A 22,045-nucleotide genomic window follows, 5' to 3' on the forward strand; every position below is an offset into this window, starting at 1 on the left:
TCCTGTGTCCTAAATTCAGCCTGTGGTCTGATGTTGTTTGTTCTCAGATTGAAGGACTCCCTTTAATAAGTCTTGTAAGTTTGGTTTGGTTTTTACATGGTCCCTTAATTTCTGTTTTATCTGGAAATGACCTAATTTCACCATCATATTTGAATGAGAGTTTTGCAGGATATATTATTCTTGGCTGGCAATTTTTTTCTCTCAAGATTTTATATATGTCATCCCGTTGCCTTCTTGCCTACGTGGTTTCTGCCGAATAATCCGAGCTTAGTCTTACTGTTTCTCCTCGGTATGTGACTTTTTATTTTTCTCGAGCTGCTGTCAGGATTCTTTGTTTGTCTTTAGTTTTAGCAAGTGTGATTATGATATGCCTTGGTGATTTTCTTTTGGGGTCTACCCTATATGGGGTTCATGGAGCTTCTTGGATGGTCAGCTTTTCATCTTTGATGATATTGGGGAAGCTTTCTGTCAGCAATTCTTCCATGATCCTCTGTGTGTTTTCTGTTTTCTCCCCCTGTTCTGAAACTCCAATCACTCACAGATTTTTGCTTTTGATTGTATCCCACATAATTCTCAGGGTTTCTTCATTTTTCTGATTTGTCCTCAAACAGAGTTGTATCTATGTGTTTGTCTTCAGTTTCACTGACCCTGTCTCCCGTCATTTCAGATCTGCTCCTCAGCCCTTCTATAACACTGTCCATTTCTGAAATCTTGTTTATCTTTTGGATTTCTAATTGTTTTTGTATGATTTCTACTTGTGAATTTATTTTAGCATCTTGTTCCTGTATTATTTTCTTGAATTCTTCCATTTTTTTGTCTGTATTTTCCATGAATTTGTCTGCCTTTTCCATGAATTTGTCTATTTTTTCCTCATTTTTGTCTGTTTTTTACTTCAGCTCTTGGATAATTCTGAATATTAGAGATTTGAATTCCCTATCAGTTAGGTCTAGTGCCTTTTCTTCTACTGGAAGGTTCATCTGGTGTTTTATTTTGGACGCCTACTGGAACCATCCTGTCCTGTTTTTGTAAATGTTTTGATATTGTCTGCTGTCTCTGGGGCATTCAGTGGTTATTTTCCTCATTTATTGATTGTAGATTTGTTTGTTTCTGCTGCTTTTTTGTTTTATTTGGTTATGCTTGAGCAGGCGAGCTGTGTGTTGTTTGTTATTTGCTCGTCTGTGGGCACGTTACTTTTCACCTCCTTCTCCAGTGGGCAAGGTCAGTCACTCAGGTGTGGTACAGCAGGGCAGGTCCAGCTGAAGGGGAGTTGCTGGGATAGGTTTTCTGTGGCACATGCCAGGGCTGATGGTGCGGACCAGGAATCAGTGCAGGGTAGGTTCCAGTAGGCCATGCCTGTGCTGCTTGGGAGTGTGATGTTCAGCGCATAGTGCAGGTAGGCAGGAAGGAGTGGGTAGATTGCGATGTGTGGGGCTAAGATGGGTATGGGAAAGATGAGAGAGAGGAAAGAGGAACAGGAGCCAAAAATAAACAAACAAAAAAGAGTGCTAATCGAGCCTGCTATTGGAGTGTAGAGACGAGAGACTGAGAAATGGGGAAAAACAAAAATGAAAGATAAATAAATAAGAGGGTAAAAGGAAAAAAACAAATAAATCGAGAAACTGGAAATGAAGACAAAAAGGGAATAAGAGAGAGAAGAAGACTAAACAAAGAAATGAAAAACAAACAAACAAACAAAAAAAAACAAACCTCCCCCACAAAAAGAAGAAAAAAGAAATGCCCCCACGGATGTCCCTGTGTGTCTGCGCAGAGTAAGGGGCTATCTTCTAAGCCACGTGGTACTGCCCAGCTAGAAGGGGCTCCCAGGCTGAGAAAAGAAAAAGAAAACAAACAAATCAAAACAGAATAAATCAGAGCAAACAGACAAAAAAGTCCCTGGGGATCCCACAGTATATGGCGGCATGGGCTAGGAAGCAGTTTCACAGTCGAGCAGTTTTTCAGCCTTTCGGAAGAAGCAAAGATGGCACATGGAGCCAGGTATTTGAGAGAAAGGAGGGGGAGGTGGTGAGAGGTAAGGAAGAAATCTAAACAAGTGGAAAAAAGCAACACCAGCAGCCAACAAATGGCACTCAGGGAGCTGGCCAGGGCAGGTGGGTGGGATCCAAGCGGCACGGCGGGGGGAAGCTCGTGCTCCCGGCCAATAGACTGTGGCTGCAGCAAGCAGAGGAGGGTAAGTGGGGGTGAAGAAGGGTTGAGGGCGGTGGGAAAGTCTATATCATGGGTTACCTGTTGTTCTGTCTCCTGCTGGAAGCTCCATGAAGCTGCTTTCTTGTACTTCCTGTTTGCTGATCTCCCATAGGAGTCCAAGATGGCGGATCCGTGCTGTGGTAGCTGATAGGGGACGTCTGCATGTATCTCTCTTCGCTTTCTGTTCTGGTTTCCTATTCCATTCGGTGCTGGGCTGAGTTCTTTATCTCTTCATTTGATGCTTAGGGTTTCAGGATTGAGATGTGACTGTTTGACTTAGTTTTTCTGATCTTTGCTGCGGAGGGATGGCGTGATGCTTCTGCCTGTAGCACCATGTTGCCCGGAAGTCCTCAGCCATTTTTATGTGTACTATTAGGTGACATTATTTATGTCCGCCGTGTTGTGCAACGATTACCACTATCCACTTCCAAATATTTTCATCAACCTTAACAGAAACTCAGTGCCCCTTAAGCAACATCTCTCCGTTTCCTCTTCTTTCATTAATTTTCTGTGATTAATTTATGAGGCTTTCCAACTGATTTGTGGACTAGAACACATTGAATCTAATTTTTCTGCTGAGTTTGGTAATCTCAACAAACTGAGTTGAAGTACATGGGATGTAGAGAGTATAAGCATCAGTGTAAAAGGAGCTATCTAGGGTTCGGACCCCATATCTATGTTCCCATTTCTCTCAAACCTTTAAAGGAAGTCAGGGGCATTTGGAGAGACAGAGGGAGGAAGTATCTCTTATGAGTAGGAACATCATAGATCCGTTATTAAGTCCCTGCTGGATTCGGAGCATGGAACTGGTCACAGCTGGGGTGACATGGAGATTCTAGGGCAGATTTTCTGGGTGGATGAAGTTTGCAATGAGAAGTAATTATATGCATTGTAAACTCCTGAGTCTAATTATAAACACCCAAAACCACCATATTGACAAATTTATGTATATGTTCTATATATTCATGTATGTTATAAATACATGCTAAGATGTACCATTGATAATAGCAGTAATGTCCTATGAGTAAAGGAATTTGTTCAGCAGATGAAACATTTGGTATGCTATTCCAAAATGACTGCATTGCTGAAAACAAATGGTCTCATTATTTATTCACCTAATAGTTTTCCCTTATTTTTGATATTGAATTTACATCTTTTCTTTAAGTACACCAAATCAGAAAATTTGAACTGAAAAGCTAGAAATAAAATACTTTTCCTCTGTATGTTCCTTTCTAGTTCATTCTGTCTTCATTAACTTCTCCTGGAAAAAACTGATATACTTTTCCTTTTAAAGAGTTTTTATGTAGTTCAGAGATAAGATTCCTAAGGTTCTTATATTTATGCACTGACTGATGGGATTTCTTTGGTTTTATAGGAATTCTTTTCAAAGAAGTCTGATTGTTCTTTATTTATGTTTGGCTCTCATAATAAGAAGCGGCCAAATAATCTAGTAATAGGTAAGTATCATTTACTTTCGAATTTTTTTTTTTTATTAATTATAGAGCCAGTGCTATGACTCAGACTGACTGATGGTGTTGAAGATTCAGGAGCAACCAGTAAACTCTGAACTTTTTTTTTTCTTCCTTGTGACACTGAATAAAATTTTTTAGCTACCATCCTCCAGGCAGAGAATGGGGTATATAAATATTACCCTACCTCAAATTGTAAGATACTTTTCTAATATGGAATGTGTGTGTGTGTGTGTGTGTACACACACATGTATGCATATATACATAAATACAGATATATATATGAATCCTAAATCAGTATTGGAATTAGAAAAAAACAAACTAGCATATCTATCATAAGTGAAACCTTTCCTAATAAATATCTGTTGAATAAATACATTTAAAAGGAAGCTTGGCCTGGGTGTATTGAGGCTTGTTCTGGCATGCTCACTGGCTTAGGCAACCCCTTTACCCTCTGGAGGCCTTCAGTTTCTCTTCTATGAAATAAAGGAGTTGTGCTGAATGATCTCTAAGATCCTTTCCAGGGCTAAGATCCTAGGAATCTGTTCTGGGTAAAGTTGAAAATTTAAGAAAAGGGGGGTGGGGGCATGTTTCAGGTGTGTAAGAAAGAAAAAAGGCAGGTATCAGGACATATTGGACATGTCGATAAGTGGGTACATATAAGGCAACTGTTGAGGAGAACTAAATGCTTAAAAGAAAATGTGTTTTCCTTCTAGGTCGTATGTATGACTACCATGTCCTAGATATGGTTGAATTAGGTATCGAGAAGTTTGTCTCTCTAAAAGATATTAAGGTAAGATAATATAAAAATAAGCATTCTGTAATGTTACTCTTAGGCAGTAGTGACATCTTGTGGTGAAGACTACTGATACAGTTTTGTAGACTAAAAAGAAAGAACTTTGTGTTTTTATTCTGGTGTGCTGTAAGATAAAACAGTTTCATTTTCCCTTAGTATTTTAAAAAGAGGGATATATTTACAGCATATAACACATATGTGGAAGTCTGGCAGTTAGACTTCAGACTGTGATTACTAACTCTTAACAGTCTAAGCCCACAGTTTAAATGCCAACTTTTCTCTTTGAGTTACCACAGCACCTATTTTATGGAACCTCAGAAATATCAGTAGAAGTTTCAGAGTGAGCTCTGTTCTAAATCCAGGAATCTATAGCTGATCCTATTGTATTTTGGCTGCTTGCTGCCAAATTGTTAGCTCAGTCCTACCTTGAGCGCCTGCTTCTTTTCTTCATTGAATGGGAATATGAAATAGAAGTAAATAGTCTCAGGAAGACAACACTATCTTGACTCTGCTTCTGGGTCCAAGTTGGGCTCTTACTCCCTTAGAACTCTACTTCTGGCTTAATCTATTCTATCAAATACATTATCTTACTTAGATTTCCCAGCCACCCTGTATAAGGCCAGAGTTATTTTCCCTATTTTATAGATTTGTGTTGAGCAGATCTGCTGCAAAAGAGCTCTTCAGAGTGTTTAAAAGCAAAGATGTCACTTTGAGAACTAAGGAGTGCCTGACCCAAGACATGATATTTGCAGTTGCCTCATATGCATTCAAAAGCTGGACAGTGAGTAAGGAAGACCAAAGAATTGATGCCTCTGAATTATGGTGTTAGCAAAGAATATTGATTATACTGTGGACTGTTAAAAGAATGAAGTCTGTCTTGGAAGAAATATAGCCAGAGTGATCCTTGGAAGGGAGGACGGTGAGACTTCATCTCACATACTTTGGACATGTAATGAGGAGGGACCAATCTCTGGAGAATGACATCCTACTTGGTAAAATAGAAGGTTAGCGAAAAAGAGGAAGACCCTTGAAGAGATGGATTGATTGGGACAGTGGCTGCAACAATAGGCTCAAACATAGCAATGATTGTGAGTATGGCGCACGGCCAGGCAGTGTTTCGTTCCGTTCTACATAGGGTTGCTATGAGTCAGAACCGACTCAGCAGCACCTAACAGCAACATTTTATAGATATGGAGATTGAGGCCTAGAGGAGTTCCACTGGTGAACTGAAGTCACACATATAGTAAGTGGTGTAACCAGGATTAGGACTCAAGGGCTTTGAGAAAACAGAGATTGCAGTTTGTGATGGAAACTGTTCTCTTGATGGATTTTGAAGCTTATAGTATAATTTGAAAGAATTGTAGCAAATATGTAAAACAAAACAAAACAAAACCCCTTGATATCGAGTTGATTCTGACTCATAGCGACCCTACAGGACAGAGAAGAACTGCCCCATAAGGTTTCTAAGGCTGAAATCTTTACGAAAACAAACTGCCACATCTTTCTCCCGCAGAGCAGCTGATGGTTTGAACTGCCAACCTTTCGGTTAGCAGGTGAGCACTTAACCATTACTCCACCAGGGCTCCTTAGCAAATAGAATCACTTATTTTCTTGGCCTTTCCCCTGCCCATAAAAAAGGGGCATGCCATGCAGGTTTGGTAGAACTCCTAAACTAAATATCCTCAGATTATAAGTTTGGAAAAAGGCCCTTTCCAGATCCCCCTTGGTCAGCCACCCCAGCCTCCTCAGGTACCTGCCAGAACAGTGGCCTGAGATTGGCTTTAAAGGCAGAATACTTGAGTTTGAGGGCTGTCTTGTCCATTTATGTGATGTTTGTGACCTAACAAGTCAGTTACTTCCCTGGCCCTCAGTTGTAGTCAAGTATAATATAGTATACCAGCACTGAATGAGATAATGTGAAAATGCTTATCAGTGAAGATAATGTATTAGAAGGTGTTTGGTAAAATGTATAAACTGTGATGCTTGAGAACAGTGGAAGCCATCTTATTATTACGGTTCCTCTTTGGGGCCATGCACGATGAATCCCTAGAAATGAGCAGTATATCCCCATTTCATCTTTACCACCATTCCTAGCTTGGTCACCAGTTTTGTGGGCGTCGGCACTGGCCGATGCATGCATCCCAACCCCTATTCTTTTCATTTCACTTCCAGAAGCAAGGAAGTACTTCAGTTACTGTTCAGTTTCTAAGCCGGACCACAAAGCCAGTATTGCTTGTCAGGTCTCATTCTTAACAAGAACTGTAAACTGAATACTGAATTTTCACTTATGGAGCATCTATAACTATAAAAGTCATTAACTGATGAGAGTACGCTTACATTGGCAATCCCCGCGTACACTCAGACTAGTAGGCAGTCTTTTACTTTTTTACCCCATTATTTGGTTACAAGCTTATGTTCCTAGTTTGCTTTGTAGCTGCATGTTTTGCTACACTTTCCCTTCATATTTACCTTCCTGATTTTTAAGGTATCTTCACGAGGTGTTTTCTTTTTTCACTTGCCTACTCTTGTTGCCAAACCTCTTCCATTAACTCTTTTTCCCTTTCTTAACCCATTTTCTTTTCTCATTATTCTTTTTTTTTTTGATTGTTATAAAAATATATATAACAAAACATTTTCCATTTCAACACTTTTTACATGTACAAGTCAGTGACATTAACTATGTAAATCATCTTGTGCAACCATCACTACCATCCTTTTCCAAATTTTTCCCTTTGTTAACTCTTAATCAAGCTCAATAAGATGATTTTAACAGGTTATTGAACTCGCCCAGGAAATTGAGTAATTATTCTAGGAGCATGTCTTCTCAGATGACCAAACTTGTAGGCATGGCTATTCTGCATGAAGTAAACCTTAATAAACAAGATGGTTAAATTTTAAGGCAAGTTGTTGCCAGCCAAGAATTATATATCCGGCAAAACTGTCTTTCAAATATGATGGTGAAATTAGGGCATTTCCAGATAAACCGAAGTTTAGATAATTTGCAAAAACCAAACCAAAATTACAAGAAATACTAAAGGGAGTCCTCCGGTTAGAAAATCAGTAACATGAGATAACAACCCAAGACTATAACAGAGGACAGAGCAACCAGATACCAACCCAGATGGGGAAGTCACAAAAATAAATCAAAGCTAAAACACTGGAAGTAGGGAAACAGATGTCAATACATAAAAGATGACAACATTAAAACAAAAAAGAGTGACTTAAAAAATGTAGACATAGATTTTTCATATGGAGAGGAAGTCAAGGCAATATAAAGAAATAACAGACTGGTATGAACTTAGAAAAAGTAGGGATAAATATTAATGTAACCACAAAGGAAACTAACAATCCTACAAATCAGAGTAAAAAACTAGAAAAATGTAAAGACTCAGCAAACACAAAATGAACAACAATGAAAAAGATGAAAATGCATAAAGAAAAACGACTCAGCACAGAAAATTAAGTGGATCAAAGAAACTGAACAACACACAAAAAAAGATCAAAATGACAGCACTAAACTCAAAGCTGTCAGTAATTATGCTGAATGTAAATGGACTAAATGCACCAATAAAGAGACAGAGAGTGGCAGATTGGATAAAAAAACATGATCCATCTATATGCTGCCTGCAAGAGGCATACATTAGACTTAAAGACACAAACAAACTAAAATTGAAAGGATGGGAAAAAAGATACCAAGCAAACAACACTCAAAAAAGAGCAGGAGTGGCAATATTAATCTCTGACAAAATAGACTTTAAAGTAAAATCCACCACAAAGGATAAGGAAGTAGACTATATAATGATTAAAGAATCAGTACACCAGGAGGACATAACCATAATAAATATTTACGCACCCAATGACAGGGCTCCAAAATACATACAACAAACTCTTAACGACACTAAAAAGAGAGATAGACAGCTCCACAATAGTAGTAGGAGACTTCAGTGCACCACTTTCTGTGAAGGACAGAACATTCAGAAAGAAGCTCAACAAAGATGCAGAAGAGCTAAATGCTACAATCAACCAACTTGATCTCGTAGACATATACCGAACACTCTACCCAACAGCAGCCAAGTATACTTTCTTTTCCAGTGCACATGGACATTCTTCAGAATAGACCACATATTAGGCCATAAAGCAAGCCTTAACAATATCCAAAGCATCGAAATATTACAAAGCATCTTTTCTGACTGTAAAGCCATAAAAGTAGAAATCAACAACAGAAAAAGCAAGGAAAAAAAATCAAACACATGGAAACTGAATAACACCTTGTTCAAAAACTACTGGGTTATAGAAGAAATTAAGGATGGAATGAAGAAATTCATAGAAACAAATGAGAATGAAAACACATCCTCCCAGAACCTTTGGGACACAGCAAAAGCAGTGCTCAGAGGTCAGTTTTATAGCAATAAATGCACACATCCAAAAAGAAGAAAGGGCCATAATCAAAACATTAACTCTACAACTGGAACAAGTAGAAAGAAAGCAGCAAAAGAAGCCCTCAGATGCCAGAAGAAAAGAAATAATAAGAATTAGAGCAGAATTAAATGAAATAGAGAATAGAAAAACAATTGAAAGTTAACAAGACCAAAAGCTGGGTGTTTGAAAAAATCAACAAAATGGATATACCATTGGCCAAACTGCCAAAAGAAAAACAGGAGAGGAAGCAGATAACCCGTATAAGGAATGAGATGGGTGATATCACAACAGACCCAACTGAAATTAAAAGAATCATAACAGAATACTATGAAAAATTGTACTCTAACAAATTTGAAAACCAAGAGGAAATGGACAAATTTCTAGAAACTCACTACCTACCTAAACTAACACAAACAGAGGTAGAACAACTAAATAAACCCATAACAAAAGAGATTGAAAAGGTAATTAAAAAACTCCCAACAAAAAGAAAGCCCTGGCCCGGATGGCTTCACTGGAGAATTCTACCAAACTTTCAGAGAAGAGTTAACACCACTGCTACTGAAGGTATTTCAGAGCATAGAAAAAGGATGGAATACTCCCAAACTCGTTCTATGAAGTCAGTATAACCCTGATACCAAAACCGGGTAAAGACACCACAAAAAAGAAAATTATAGACCAATATCCCTCATGAACATTGATGCAAAAATCCTCAACAGAATTGTAGCCAATAGAATTCAGCAACATATCAAAAAAATAATTCACCATGATCAAGTGGGATTTATACCAGGTATGCAGGGGTGGTTCAACATTAGAAAAATAATCAGTGTAACCCATAGCATAAATAAAACAAAAGACAAGGACCACATGATCTTATCAGTCAATGCAGACAAAGTCCAACACCCATTCATGATAAAAATCCTCAACAAAATAGGAATAGAAGGGAAATTCCTGGATATAATTAAGAACATTTGTACAAAGCCAACAGCCAACATCATCCTAAATGGAGAGACTTTGAAAGCATTCCCCTTGAGAACGAGAACCAGACAAGGAGGCCCTTTATCACCACTCTTATTCAACATTGTGCTGGAGGTTCTAGCCAGAGCAATTAGGCTAGAAGAAGAAATAAAGGGCATCCAAATTGGTGGGGAAGAAGTCAGAGTATCTCTATTTGCAGACGATATGATCTTTTACACAGAAAACCTCGAAGAATCCACAAGGAAACTACCGGAACTGATAGAAGATTTCAGCAGAGTTTCAGGATACAAGATAAACATACAAAAATCAGTTGGATTCCTTTACACCAACAAAGAGAACCTCAAAGAGGAAATCACCAAATCAATACCATTTACAATAGCCCCCAAGAAGATAAAATACTTAGGAATAAATCTAACTAGAGACGTAAAAGATCTATACAATGAAGACTACAAAACACTACTGCAAGAAACCAGAAGAGACCTGCATAAGTAGAAAAACATACCTTGCTCATGGATGGGTAGACTCAACATTGCGAAAATGTCAATTCTACCCAAAGCGATTTACAGAAACAATGCAATCCCGATCCAATTCCACCACCATTTTTTAATGAGATGGACAGTCAGATCACCAACTTCATATGGAAAGGGAAGAGGCCCTGAATAAGTAAAGCATTACTCAAGAAGAAGAACAAGGTGGGAAGCCTCACACTTCCTGATTTAAAACCTGTTATACCGCCACGGTAGTCAAAACCACCTGGTACTGGTACAAGAACACATACATAGACCAATGGAACAGAATTGAGAATCCAGACATAAATTCATCCACCTATGAGCAACTGATATTTGACAAAGGCCCAAAGTCTGTTAGTTGGGGAAAAGACAGTCTCTTTAACAAATGGTTCTGGCGTATCTGGATATCCATCTGCAAAAAACTGAAACAAGACCCATACCTCACACCATGCACAAAAACTAACTCAAAATGGATCAAAGACTTAAATATAAAATCAACAATGATAAAGATCATGGAAGAAAAAATAGGGACAACTCTAGGAGCCCTAATACATGGCATAAACACAATAGGAACCATAAGTAACAATGCACAAGCATGAGAAGAGAGACCAGATAATCGGGAGCTCCTAAAAATCAAACACTTGTGACCATCAAAAGACTTCACCAAAAGAATCAAAAGACAACCTACAGACTGGGAAAAAATTTTTGGCTATGAAAAATCCGATCATCATCTAATCTCTAAAATCTACAAGATACTGCAAAACCTCAACAACAGAAGGACAACCCAATTAAAAAATGGGCGAAGGATATGAAGAGGCACTTCACCAAAGAAGATATTCAGGCGGCTAACAGACACATGAAGAAATGCTCACAATCATTAGCCGTTAGAGAAATGCAGATCAAAACTACAATGAGATATCTCACCCCAACAAGGCTAGCATTAATCCAAAAAACACAAAATAAATGCTGGAGAGGTTGTGGAGAGACTGGAACACTTATACACTGCTGGTGGGAATGTAAAATGGTACAACCACTTTGAAAGTCGATTTGGTGCTTCGTTAACAGGAATAGATATATGCACACCCATGTTCACTGCAGCCCTGTTCACAATGGCAGAAAGATGGAAACAACCTAGGTGTCCATCAACGGACGAATGAATAAACGAATTATGGTATATCCACACAATGGAATACTACGCAATGATAAAGAACAACGATGAAGCCTTGAAACATAACGTGGTGGCAGCTGGAGGTCATTATGCTGAGTGAATTTAGTCAGTCACAGAAGGACAAATATCATATAAGACCACTATTATAAGAACTCAAGAAAAGGTTTAAACACAGAAGAAAATATTCTTTGATGGTTACGAGGGTGGGGAGGGAGGGGGAGGGTTGTTTGCTAACTAGATAGTAGATAAGAATTATTTTAGGTGAAGGGAAGGATAGCACTCAATACAGGGGAAGTCAGCACAACTGGACTAAACCAAAGCTAAGAAGGTTCCTGAATACAGTCTAACACTTTGAGGGACAGAGTAGCAGGGGTAGGGGTCTGGGGACCATGCTTTCAGGGGACATCTAGGTCAATTGGCATAACAAAGCTTATTAAGAAAATGTTCTGCATCCTACTTTGGTGAGTGGCATCTGGGGTCTTAAAAGCTTGCAAGCGGCCATCTAAGATGCATCAATTTGTCACAACACACCTGGAGCAAATGAGAATGAAGAACACCGAAGACACAAGGAAATTAGTAGCCCAAGAGACAGGGCCGCATAAACCAGAGATTTCATCAGCCTGAGACCAGAAGAACTCGGTGGTGGCCGGGCTGCCACCAGTGACTGCCCTGACAGGGAACACAACAGAGTCCCGGTTGGAGCAGGAGAAAAGTGAGGTGCAGAACTCAAATTCTAGTAAGAATACCAGACTTAATGGTGTGACTGAAACTGCAGGTACCCCGGAAAGCATGGACCCTGGATTCTCTATCAGCCCAGAACTAAAACAGTTTTTGAGGCCCACTCTTCAGACAGGGATTGGACTGGACTGTGGGACGTAAAGTGATACTCGTAAGGAGTGTGCATCTTAGCTCAAGTAGATGCATGGGAGTAAATGGGCAGCTTCTGTCCAGAGGTGAGATGGGAAGTCAGAGGGGGTTAGGAGCTGGTTGAATGGACATGGAGAATCAGCGGTGGAAAGGAGGAGTGTGCTGTCACAGTATGGGGAGAGCAGTTAGAATCACATAGCAATGTATGTATAAGTGTATGGGAAAAATAAAAAATTTTAAGGTAAGGTGGTATTTTAGATAAGGTAAAATACAATGCAACTGCCTGAGATATTTTATATGGAAAGTTTTTGGTATGCTGTATAATTATTTTATAAGAATTACTTTGTAATTTTTTTCTTTGTTTAGAAAAATTTAGTTTAAAAGGTTAGTTCAAAAACTTGGCAGTATAGTATTTTTAGTCTACCATATCATAGTATTTATAGTATTTTGAATTTTTAATACTTTTCAGACTATTTGAGTAAAGCTTATCTGTTGTAGCCTCTTCTTTTAGTTTAGGATTTTCAAACTGTGGGGGTAACAAGTATTTTTTTTTTAAATGAAATAGTGTAGAAAACATCAGTGTTCTGCATGTTAAGTGTTTTACGTAACTTTTATGGCACATACACTGGGTCATGACTTAAAATGCATTATTACTGTGCATTGTGATCAAGATGGTTTGAAAGCCAAAGTTGTGGTTGACGTTTTGCCTCATTTTGTCTTACCTGCTGAACATTTAAATAACCCCATAGTCCTGGGGGCAGCAGCAGGAGCGTCAGGCGGGCCAGATGGAGCATGAAAGAGTCGTTACGGCTGGAAGGTCCATTCAGACCCCAACCAGACGGTCACATCCTAGGCATTTTGCCTAAGTGTAGGCAGTTAATTTCCAAGTTTGGAATCAGAGAATGATAACAACAGTGGCCATGGTGAGCAGGGAAGCAGCAGGTGACCTCTGGTCCTAGGGCAGAAGAGATTTGTTTTTTGTTCTTTTTTGCCGGATTTAGATTATCTCTGATTGATGTCAGAGCAGAGGTACCAGAATCATTGGGAAGCCCAGACCAACAACCATTCACCTTCCTCCATAGATTAATCCTTTGGTTAAACAATTGTTTTTCATTTGATTTTTTTCTTCTTTTATATTGGTGACTTCTAAATCCTCTTGTTACTTACATTCTTCTTGGTATAGAAAATCCAGAACTGGATAAAATACATTTTATATCAAGAGCTTCAGCCCTGCTGAGTGAGAATTAGCCCCTATTTTCTGTAACTTCTATAAAATTATATTGCTTTCCATGTGAATGTCTAGCTGATAGTTTAGTCTTCATTTTAAATCTACATTTTGTGTAATACAGTGGAAAGGTACAATGGTAGAAATAAGTCAAAGAAACAAATTTTTTTTTACTTTAGGTTGCTGGCTGTTAAGGGTTTTTTTGGTTATTTTCTAGCAAGTATAGCTTTTTTATTCTTTGCAAAGACTAATGCTCAACAGTAGGTTACATTGTTTGATCACCTATAAATTGGCAATGTGAGGGAGTGGTAAGAATTTTTTTTAGTATAAAAATCAGTAAGCTTTAAAAATCTCAACTCTTGTTTTTAAAATTAAAATCAGTATTCACAGACATAGTTATAGGACAGTTTAAGAAAAAGCGAAAACGAATTACTATATTCATTATTGACTACTAAACAATTAGTACATAATCAGTTTAGAATTTGATAATTATATAATTACATTTTTTTCATTTCATAGAATAGTAAATGTCCTGAGGGAACAAAGCCCATGTTAATATTTGCTGGTGATGATTTTGATGTAACCGAAGATTATAGAAGACTAAAAAGTCTTCTTATTGGTAAGTATTTTAATACTTATTATCTTAAGAGTAGCTCAGGATGGCACGTAGCCACTTCACTCTAGTTGTACAACTCTTTTTTTAAGACATAGTAAGTTTATTTATTTTTTATTGTGGTAAATATATTTGTAATAAAACATTTGCCATTTCAGGTAAACAGTTCAGTGATGTTAACTTACGTTCATCTTGTTATTCAACCATTATTACCCTTATCCATTTCCAGATTGTTCCATCATCTTTAACAGATGCTCAGTGTGCCCTAAGCAGAGTTGCCCTTTCCCCCTCCCTCTCTTCCCTGGTAACCACTAATAAACTTCTGTTTCTATACACTCGGCCATTTTATATATTTCATATAAGCAGGGTCTTACAATATTTGTCCTTTTGTAACTTATTTATTTCACTTAGCATGTTTTCAAGATTCATCCATGTTGTAGTATGTATCAGGACTTCATTTTTCTTTATGGCTGAGTAGTATTCCATTTTGTTTTTCCATTCACATGTTGATGGACATTTAGGCTGTTTCCATCTTTTTGCTACTGCAAATAGTGGTGCAACATTGGTGGACAATTACAGTGTACTTGTACATTGGTGTACAAGTATCTGTTTGTGTTCCTGCTTTCAGTTCTATTGGGTATATACCTAGGAGTAGAACTACTAGAACATGTGGTGATTCTGTGTTTAACTTCTTGAGGAACTGCCAAACTTTTCCACAGTGACTGTACCATTTTGCATTCCTGCCAGCAATACATCAAAAGTTCTAATTTCTCTACATCCTTGCTAACACCTTTTGTTTTCTTTTTATCATAGCCATTCTAGTGGGTGTGAAGTGGTATCTCATGGTGGTTTTGATTTGCATTTCCCTAATGATGTTGAGCATTTTTTCATGTGCTTTTTGACCACTCGTATTTCTTCTTTGAATAAATGTCTGTTCAACTTCTTTGCTCTAGATGTATAACTTTTTATAACGTTTTTCTCTTTTTGATCTCTTCTTTTTCTTTCCATTATTTTCTTTTTTTCCCCACCGATATCAGGAAAGTACTTAACTATGCTGGTAGAATTAAAGTGTTGCTTGTACTCTGTAGATAATTGTTTTTTGATGCTGTAATAATTTAGATATTGACCTATTTGTACATTTTTTTACACTTTTATAAAATGCTCATACCTATCTCTGGTGATTATTGGAATCATTAAATTAAATTTAGAAAATTGAAAAGTTAAATTTTCAAGGTTGTTACACATCACCCACTTAAAAACCTCTATTGTTTTTGATAAAGGACTTCCACAGTATAACCCCAGTATAATAACTTGCCTTCCCAATCTCCCACTTGATTGAAAAAAGTGGTTTACTGAAAATATACACATTCCTGTTGCCTTTTCTGGTCTTATTCGTATTTATCCAGTTTCTACCATGTTTCAGATTTCAAATCAGATTTCTTTTCCATTAAACCGTCAGTGACCTTCCTAGCTCCTTTTACTTCATTATCATCATCATAAATGCCACGCATGTACTAGGTACTTACATGTATTGCTTCATTCTCACAGCAAGTTTGTAAGGTTGTTCTATAGATGACTAATTCTTGGTGACTTTGCTAGTTCCTAATGATTACTGTGTTCTTTCCTTTGTGTTTACCTTCTTAAAACCATTGTAGAGTTATTGCCTTTGTCTGGGATTGACCTTAAATCTTTAATCCACCTTTTCTCCCTTTTGTTGAAAACTTGGCATTATTGTTCTCCATGATTTTTCAAAGTCTGCTAATATTTAGTATTTTGTGATCACATTTGCCAACTCTTCTACAACTCTGGAAGGAAATTTAATTTGTTCAGAAGATTTGAACTCACGTAAAGATCCAGGTGTCTTTTTTTTTTTTAAAGAAACAAAAGCTTCTTACTGAATCTTTTGCTGCTTTTTCCTCTTTCCTGCTCAGATACCTCCTTGACAGAGAAGATGGGCCCCATAGGGTTTGAGAATTTCCGCCTCCACAGTGCGCTGCTGTTCTCAAAGCAGCAGTCCTTTATGTTCCTTCTTCACCTCATTTCTGACAGCCATGAGGTTTCCCTTCTGATGCTCAGCAGCATTTTCTCAAGTTTAAATAATTTGTTTTGTCTGAGCTTTCCACATGCCATTCTTACAGCTTATTTCACGCTGTCTGTTGTTCTTATTTTAAATTTTTACGTACTTTGCCCTGTATCGCTTTTGAAAAGTTGGTGGGGTGTAAATTATAAATTAAATTGTATACATGCTCTTTACAATTCTTAGTCTACCAAAAAAGGTTTGTGGGCAAACACATTGCTTTCATTTGTCCTTATTGGGATTATTTATTGTGTTATTCTCAGGATTTCAATCAGAACTTCTTATTCCCCTTAATAATGATGACTACTTTTTTTTGTTTATTTAATCCTTAAAATAATTCTTGAGTTTGGTGCAGTTATTCCATTTTACTGATAGGAAAGCTCAGGGAAGTTAAATCAGAGCTAGTATGTAGGTGAGCCAGAATTGAAACCCAGAGCCTCAACTTTTATGCCTCTAGTGAACACATTTCCTTTTAGAGTCTCTGTTTGTAGGTCCTTAACTATATTGTATGTGAACTTTAAAAAAAAAAGTGTACAATATACATGAAGGAAAATGACCAAAATTTACTTCTTTCAGTACTAATACCGCAAGATACCAAGACCACTTTCCACCAAGATGCCTGTTAAACTTGTATTTCTGTGGCCCAGACTTCCTCCCTTTTTTCCCCTAGTCCTTCCGTATAATTATTGTCAATGAGGCAGGTATTTATCTTTTCTGATAACAGAGAGGGAGTTCCTGGGTGGTGTATATGGTTAACATGCTTGGCTGTTAACCAAAATGTTGGCGATTCAAGTCCACCCAAAGTTGCCTTGGAAGAAAGACCTGGCAATCCACTAAAAAATCAGCCATTGAAAACCCCATGGAGTCCAGTTCTTCTCTGACACACATAGGATCGCCTTGAGTTGGAATTGACTTGATAGCAGCTGGGAAAAAAAAAAACCCCAAACAAAGAGCCTTTGTTTTTGTTTAATGGTTTTTATAAAAAGCTTACTTCGCCTTGTTTTGTGCTTCCACTAGATGGCAGGCATGACCACATAATGCAGTAATGACGGGAGGGAGTGAAAACCAAAAAGGAATCTGTTAACAGAAGAAAGAAAGGTAGAACAGGAATGGAATAAGATTGTAGGACACCATGGGAAGTTGAGTTTTTAGTATAAACATGAAGTAAGAACTACTGACTCATACTTGGTTTACATATATGTATATGTACGTATTTTATTGTACTGTAGATGAGGGTTTACAGAACAAATAGTTTCTCATTAAACACTCAGTACAGATATTGTTTTATGACATTGGTTGACAACCCCACGACATGTCAACACTATCCCTTCTCGACATTGGAGGACTTTTTTTTTTTTTTTTTGGTGAAACTATGCATAGCCAAAGTTACACCATTTCGAAAGTTTCTACATGTACAATTCAGTGACATTGATTACATTCTTCCAGTTGTGCTGCTATTCTCACTATCTTTTCCAAATTATTTTGTCACCATTATCTTCAACTCACTGCTGCCCAGGCTTCCCATCAAACCTTTTGAGTTACTGTTGTTAGTTTGATCTCGCATAGATAATTCTTTTGTGTGTGTGTGTGTGTGTGTGTGTGTGTACCTTAGATGAAGGTTTGTGAACAAATAGTTTCTCATCAAACAGTACACATGTTGCCCTGTGACAATGGTTAACAACCCCACGATATGGCTACACTGTCCCTTCTCAACCTTGGGTTCCCTATCAACAGCTTTCTTGTCCCCTCCTGCCTTCTAATCCTTGTCCCTGGACTGCTGTGCCTTATTAGTTCCGTTTTGTTTTATGAGGCTGTCCAATCCCTGGCTGAACGGTGAACTTCGGGAAGGGCTTCACCACTGAGCTGAAAGGGTGCCTGCGGGCCATACTCTCGGGGATTTCTTCAGTCTGTCAGGCCAGTAAATCTGGTCTTCTTTTGTGAGTTAGAATTTTGTTCTACATCCTTTTCCAGCTCTGTCCAGGACCGTCTATTGTGATCCTGGTCAGAGCAGTCAGTGGTGGTAGCCGGGTACCATCTATCTGTACTGGACTCAGTCTGGTGGAGGCCTTGGTAGGTGTGGTCCATTAGTCCTTTGGACTGATCTTTTCCTTGTATCCTGTTCTCTTCATTCTCCCTTGCTCCCAAAGGGGTGAGACCAGTAGAATATCTTAGATGGCTGCTCACAGGCTTTTAAGACCCCAGATGCTACTCACCAAGGTAGAATGTAGAACATTATCTTTATAAGCTGTGTTATGCCAGTTGAGCTAGATGTTCCCCGAGACCATGGTCCCCACAGCCCTCCACCCAGCAATTCAGTCCCTCAGGGAGTTTGGATTTGTCTATGGAGCTTCCTTGACTTTTCCTTGTACAAGTTGTGTTGGTTTCCCCAGTATTGTGTACTGTCTTACCCTTCACCAAAGTTACCACTTATGTATTGTCCATTTAGTTCCCCCCCCACCCCTCCCAACCCTCCTAACCAACAAAGATTGTTTCTTTTTGTGAGTAAACTTTTACACAAGTTTTTACAGTAGAGATCTCTTACAATATTTGTCCTTTTGTGATTGACTTTTTTTACTCAGCATAATGTCCTCCAGTTTCATCCATGTTCATACTTGGTTTTTGTTGTGTATTCAAATGAAAGCAAGTAAATCAGTGGAGAGAGAAGTTTATCAAGGACTTTCTTCCTTCTAGGAAGTTCCTTTTTTTTGGTAATTGGCCAGAAAGAAAAGCAGACTTTCTTAACTTAGGTATTTTCTTGCAAGGTATCCATTAACTTCATTCTCCATTTTGCTTGCTTTTTAATTTCCTAAATGTTATATAGATTTGTGGTTAATCTTAGTGGGTCCTGCTTTTCCTTGTAGAAAACCAGCAAATATTTATGTTTAAATCCAGTCCATTCTAATCATGGTTTCTTCCTTATATGACTGTTCCTTATATATAATGATGTTAGCAAATTGAGCAATAGGCTAGTTTTATTAACTGTTCCTTTAAGGCCTGCCATTATGTAACTACCTAACTGAGTTACTTTTTCTTCATTGTCTTTTTTCTAGGTTAACAGTTATTGTTTTAATTTTTTTTTTAGCCTTTCTCATTTCCTAATTCTTATTCCACTTGAAAAATATGGGTTTATAATATAAAAATGAAATAAAAAATAACTGCGGTTGCTTGGGCCAGATAATTAAAAAATTAATCTTCCTTAAGTTCTGCACAGTTAAAATTATTTTATGGATGAAGAAATTGAGACTAGTTGTTAACTTACTTGCCCAGGGTGAAGAACTAGTAAATGGAGGAATCAGCATCTGATTCTATTTTTTTCTGGCTACAAACTCCATGTTCTTTCCCATAGACTGTTCTGAGAAGGAAGATAGTGATCTGATATATTCCCCACCACTACTGTAAATGTGCATATTTTTTTGTTGTTAGTTGCCATTGACTTGGCTCGACTCATGGCAGCCCTTATATATAACAACAGAATGTTGCCTTGTTGTGTGCCATCTTCATGCTCGGTATGTTTGAGTCCATTGTGTCAATACATTGTGAAATATCTTCTGATTTCCATTAAACTTTGAGGACTTAGTCTCCCAAGCGGGCTATTGTGTCATTCCACCTCACTGAGGGTTTCCCTTGTTTTTGCTGTGACCCTCTACTTTACCAAATGGGATGTCCTTTTCTGGTGATTGTTCCTTCCTTGTTGATGTGTCCAAAATAAGCAAGTCAAAGTCTCCCCATCCTCACTTTTAAGGAGCATTTTGGTTGTGTTTCTTCTAAGACTAATTTTGTTCATTCTTTTGGCAGTCCACAGTATAGTCGATATTCTTTCCAACACCACAATTGGAATGCATCAAATTTTATTCTGTCTTGTTCATTGTCCAGCTTTTGCATGCATATGAGGTGATTGAAAGACCATGGCTTGGGTCAGGCGCACCTTAGTTGTCAAAGTGACATCTTTGCTTTTTAAAACTTTAACGAGGTCTTTTGCTGCGTATTTGCCCAATACAGTACATCGTTTGATTTCTTAACTGCTGTATCCATGGTCATTGATTGTTGATACAGGTAGAATGAAATCTTTGACAGCTTCAGTTGTTTTCTCCATTTATCATGATGTTGTTTATTACTGTATTTTAGGGACAAAGAAACTTTGTTTTTCTGTTTGGGTGACATGCATGAAATATATTCTGATTTCCATCTCCCTAAGATGAATTGAGGCTCATTCATGTGATAACATCCGGAGGCCCTAACATCAAACGATCCTTAGTTACACAAAATCTGTAACATTGTGATTCCTTAATTAAAGGCTTCCTAAAACCTAGTATCTGTGGACTTGCAGGGATCTGTGGGTGGGCTACAGGGAGTTCATGAACTTTTGAAATTGTCTATAAAAAACATATTTATGTGTATTTGACTGGTGAGAGGGTCATAGATTCTTATGTCAAAAAGGTAAAAAACTGCTGCTTTAACTTTTTTAAATAAGGGAAAGGATCAACTAAGGATTTGTATCCTTGGGCAGAGCTAAGAAGAACATATTTTCCAAAATAGCAGTGGGTTCAGAAATGACTTAGGGATTCTCTTGTTTCTGAGGGGCTTTAAAAAAACAAACAAACAAGAAAACTACCCTCTTAAAGGTATTCCCACTTAGTATCCCAAATTTCGAGATTTACTAGGGATTTTTTTGTTCATGAAGGGCTAGAATCCTCAGAAAACTGTATCTTGATCTGTTGGAAACTATGTTTGTATTCATATTAGCCATTACGGGAACTCTTGTTTGTGTGCTCAAATGAAGCAGGGATCAAAACCATGGGGTGAGTAGTAGAGTGATCAACCATGGGGTTTTACGGACTTCAATACCCTCCCCAATTCCACATGACCACATTTCCTAGAATATCATGTTCATGGTTTCTTGGTTGTGTGATAGGAAAGCCAGCCACATACAAAGCAGGTTCTCTAGTCAGTTATGCTGCTGTATTTGCTATAACCTGAGGTTGAGAGACCTGTCAGCACCCCAGTCAGCCTCCTGGGACCTTTTCCAATGTATTTACTCATGGACACAGCTGCACTTGACCATCTTATGTTTGCTTGGAATTGATCCATTAAAAGGTTGTCCAAACAGGCTTGCTTTCTCTGACCACAACTGATTTATCTTCTACCTCTCCCACCCCCTTTCTTCTGTTTAACCTCTTATTTAATTTACCCTTATCTCTATCCTCATAATGTCTCTCTATAAGCAGGCCATCATTCCTGCCCATTTTAGGGTCAGCCTTTTTGGCAGTGTTTTGATTTTAGACATATTTCAACCATCACTGTTTTGATTCTTCAGACTTGTCTTGTACCTTCCTGGCCCCAGTCCTGGCATCAGCTGTTTTTCCAAGGAGCCCTAGGTATTTTGTTTTTTTAATTGTACTTTAGGTGAAGGTTTACACAACAAATAGTTTCTCATTAAACAGTCAGTACACATACTGTTTGATGACATTGGTTAACAACCCCACAACATATCAACACTCTCCCTTCTCAACCTTTTCTTTTTTGGGCAAAAATATACATAGCCAAAGATACACCATTTCAAAAATTTCTACATGCACAATTCAGTGACATCAATTACATTCTTCCAGTTGTGCTGCTATTCTCACTTCAGATGAAGGTTTACAGAGCAAAATAGTTTCTCATTAAATAGTATACATGTGGCCCTGTGACAATGGTCAGCAACCCACGACATGTCCACACTATC

The 22,045-nt window shown here is 38.0% G+C and overlaps 1 protein-coding gene across 3 annotated transcripts in view; it reads left to right on the forward strand.

Moving 5' to 3' along the window:
- The window catches only part of RPF2 (ribosome production factor 2 homolog), a 59,225-nt gene that overhangs the window by 17,155 nt on the left and 20,025 nt on the right, over nt 1-22,045 (forward strand). For all 3 annotated transcript variants that reach the window (XM_023727672.1, XM_004372468.2, XM_023727673.1), the window contains 3 exons: nt 3,581-3,662; nt 4,391-4,467; nt 14,153-14,252. In XM_023727672.1, the coding sequence (XP_023583440.1) occupies nt 3,581-3,662; nt 4,391-4,467; nt 14,153-14,252 (259 nt within the window). The remainder of the gene's footprint in view (nt 1-3,580; nt 3,663-4,390; nt 4,468-14,152; nt 14,253-22,045) is intronic.

This window comes from Trichechus manatus, unplaced genomic scaffold (assembly GCF_000243295.1).
Source record: "Trichechus manatus latirostris isolate Lorelei unplaced genomic scaffold, TriManLat1.0 scaffold00017, whole genome shotgun sequence".
Classification (NCBI taxonomy): domain Eukaryota; kingdom Metazoa; phylum Chordata; class Mammalia; order Sirenia; family Trichechidae; genus Trichechus; species Trichechus manatus.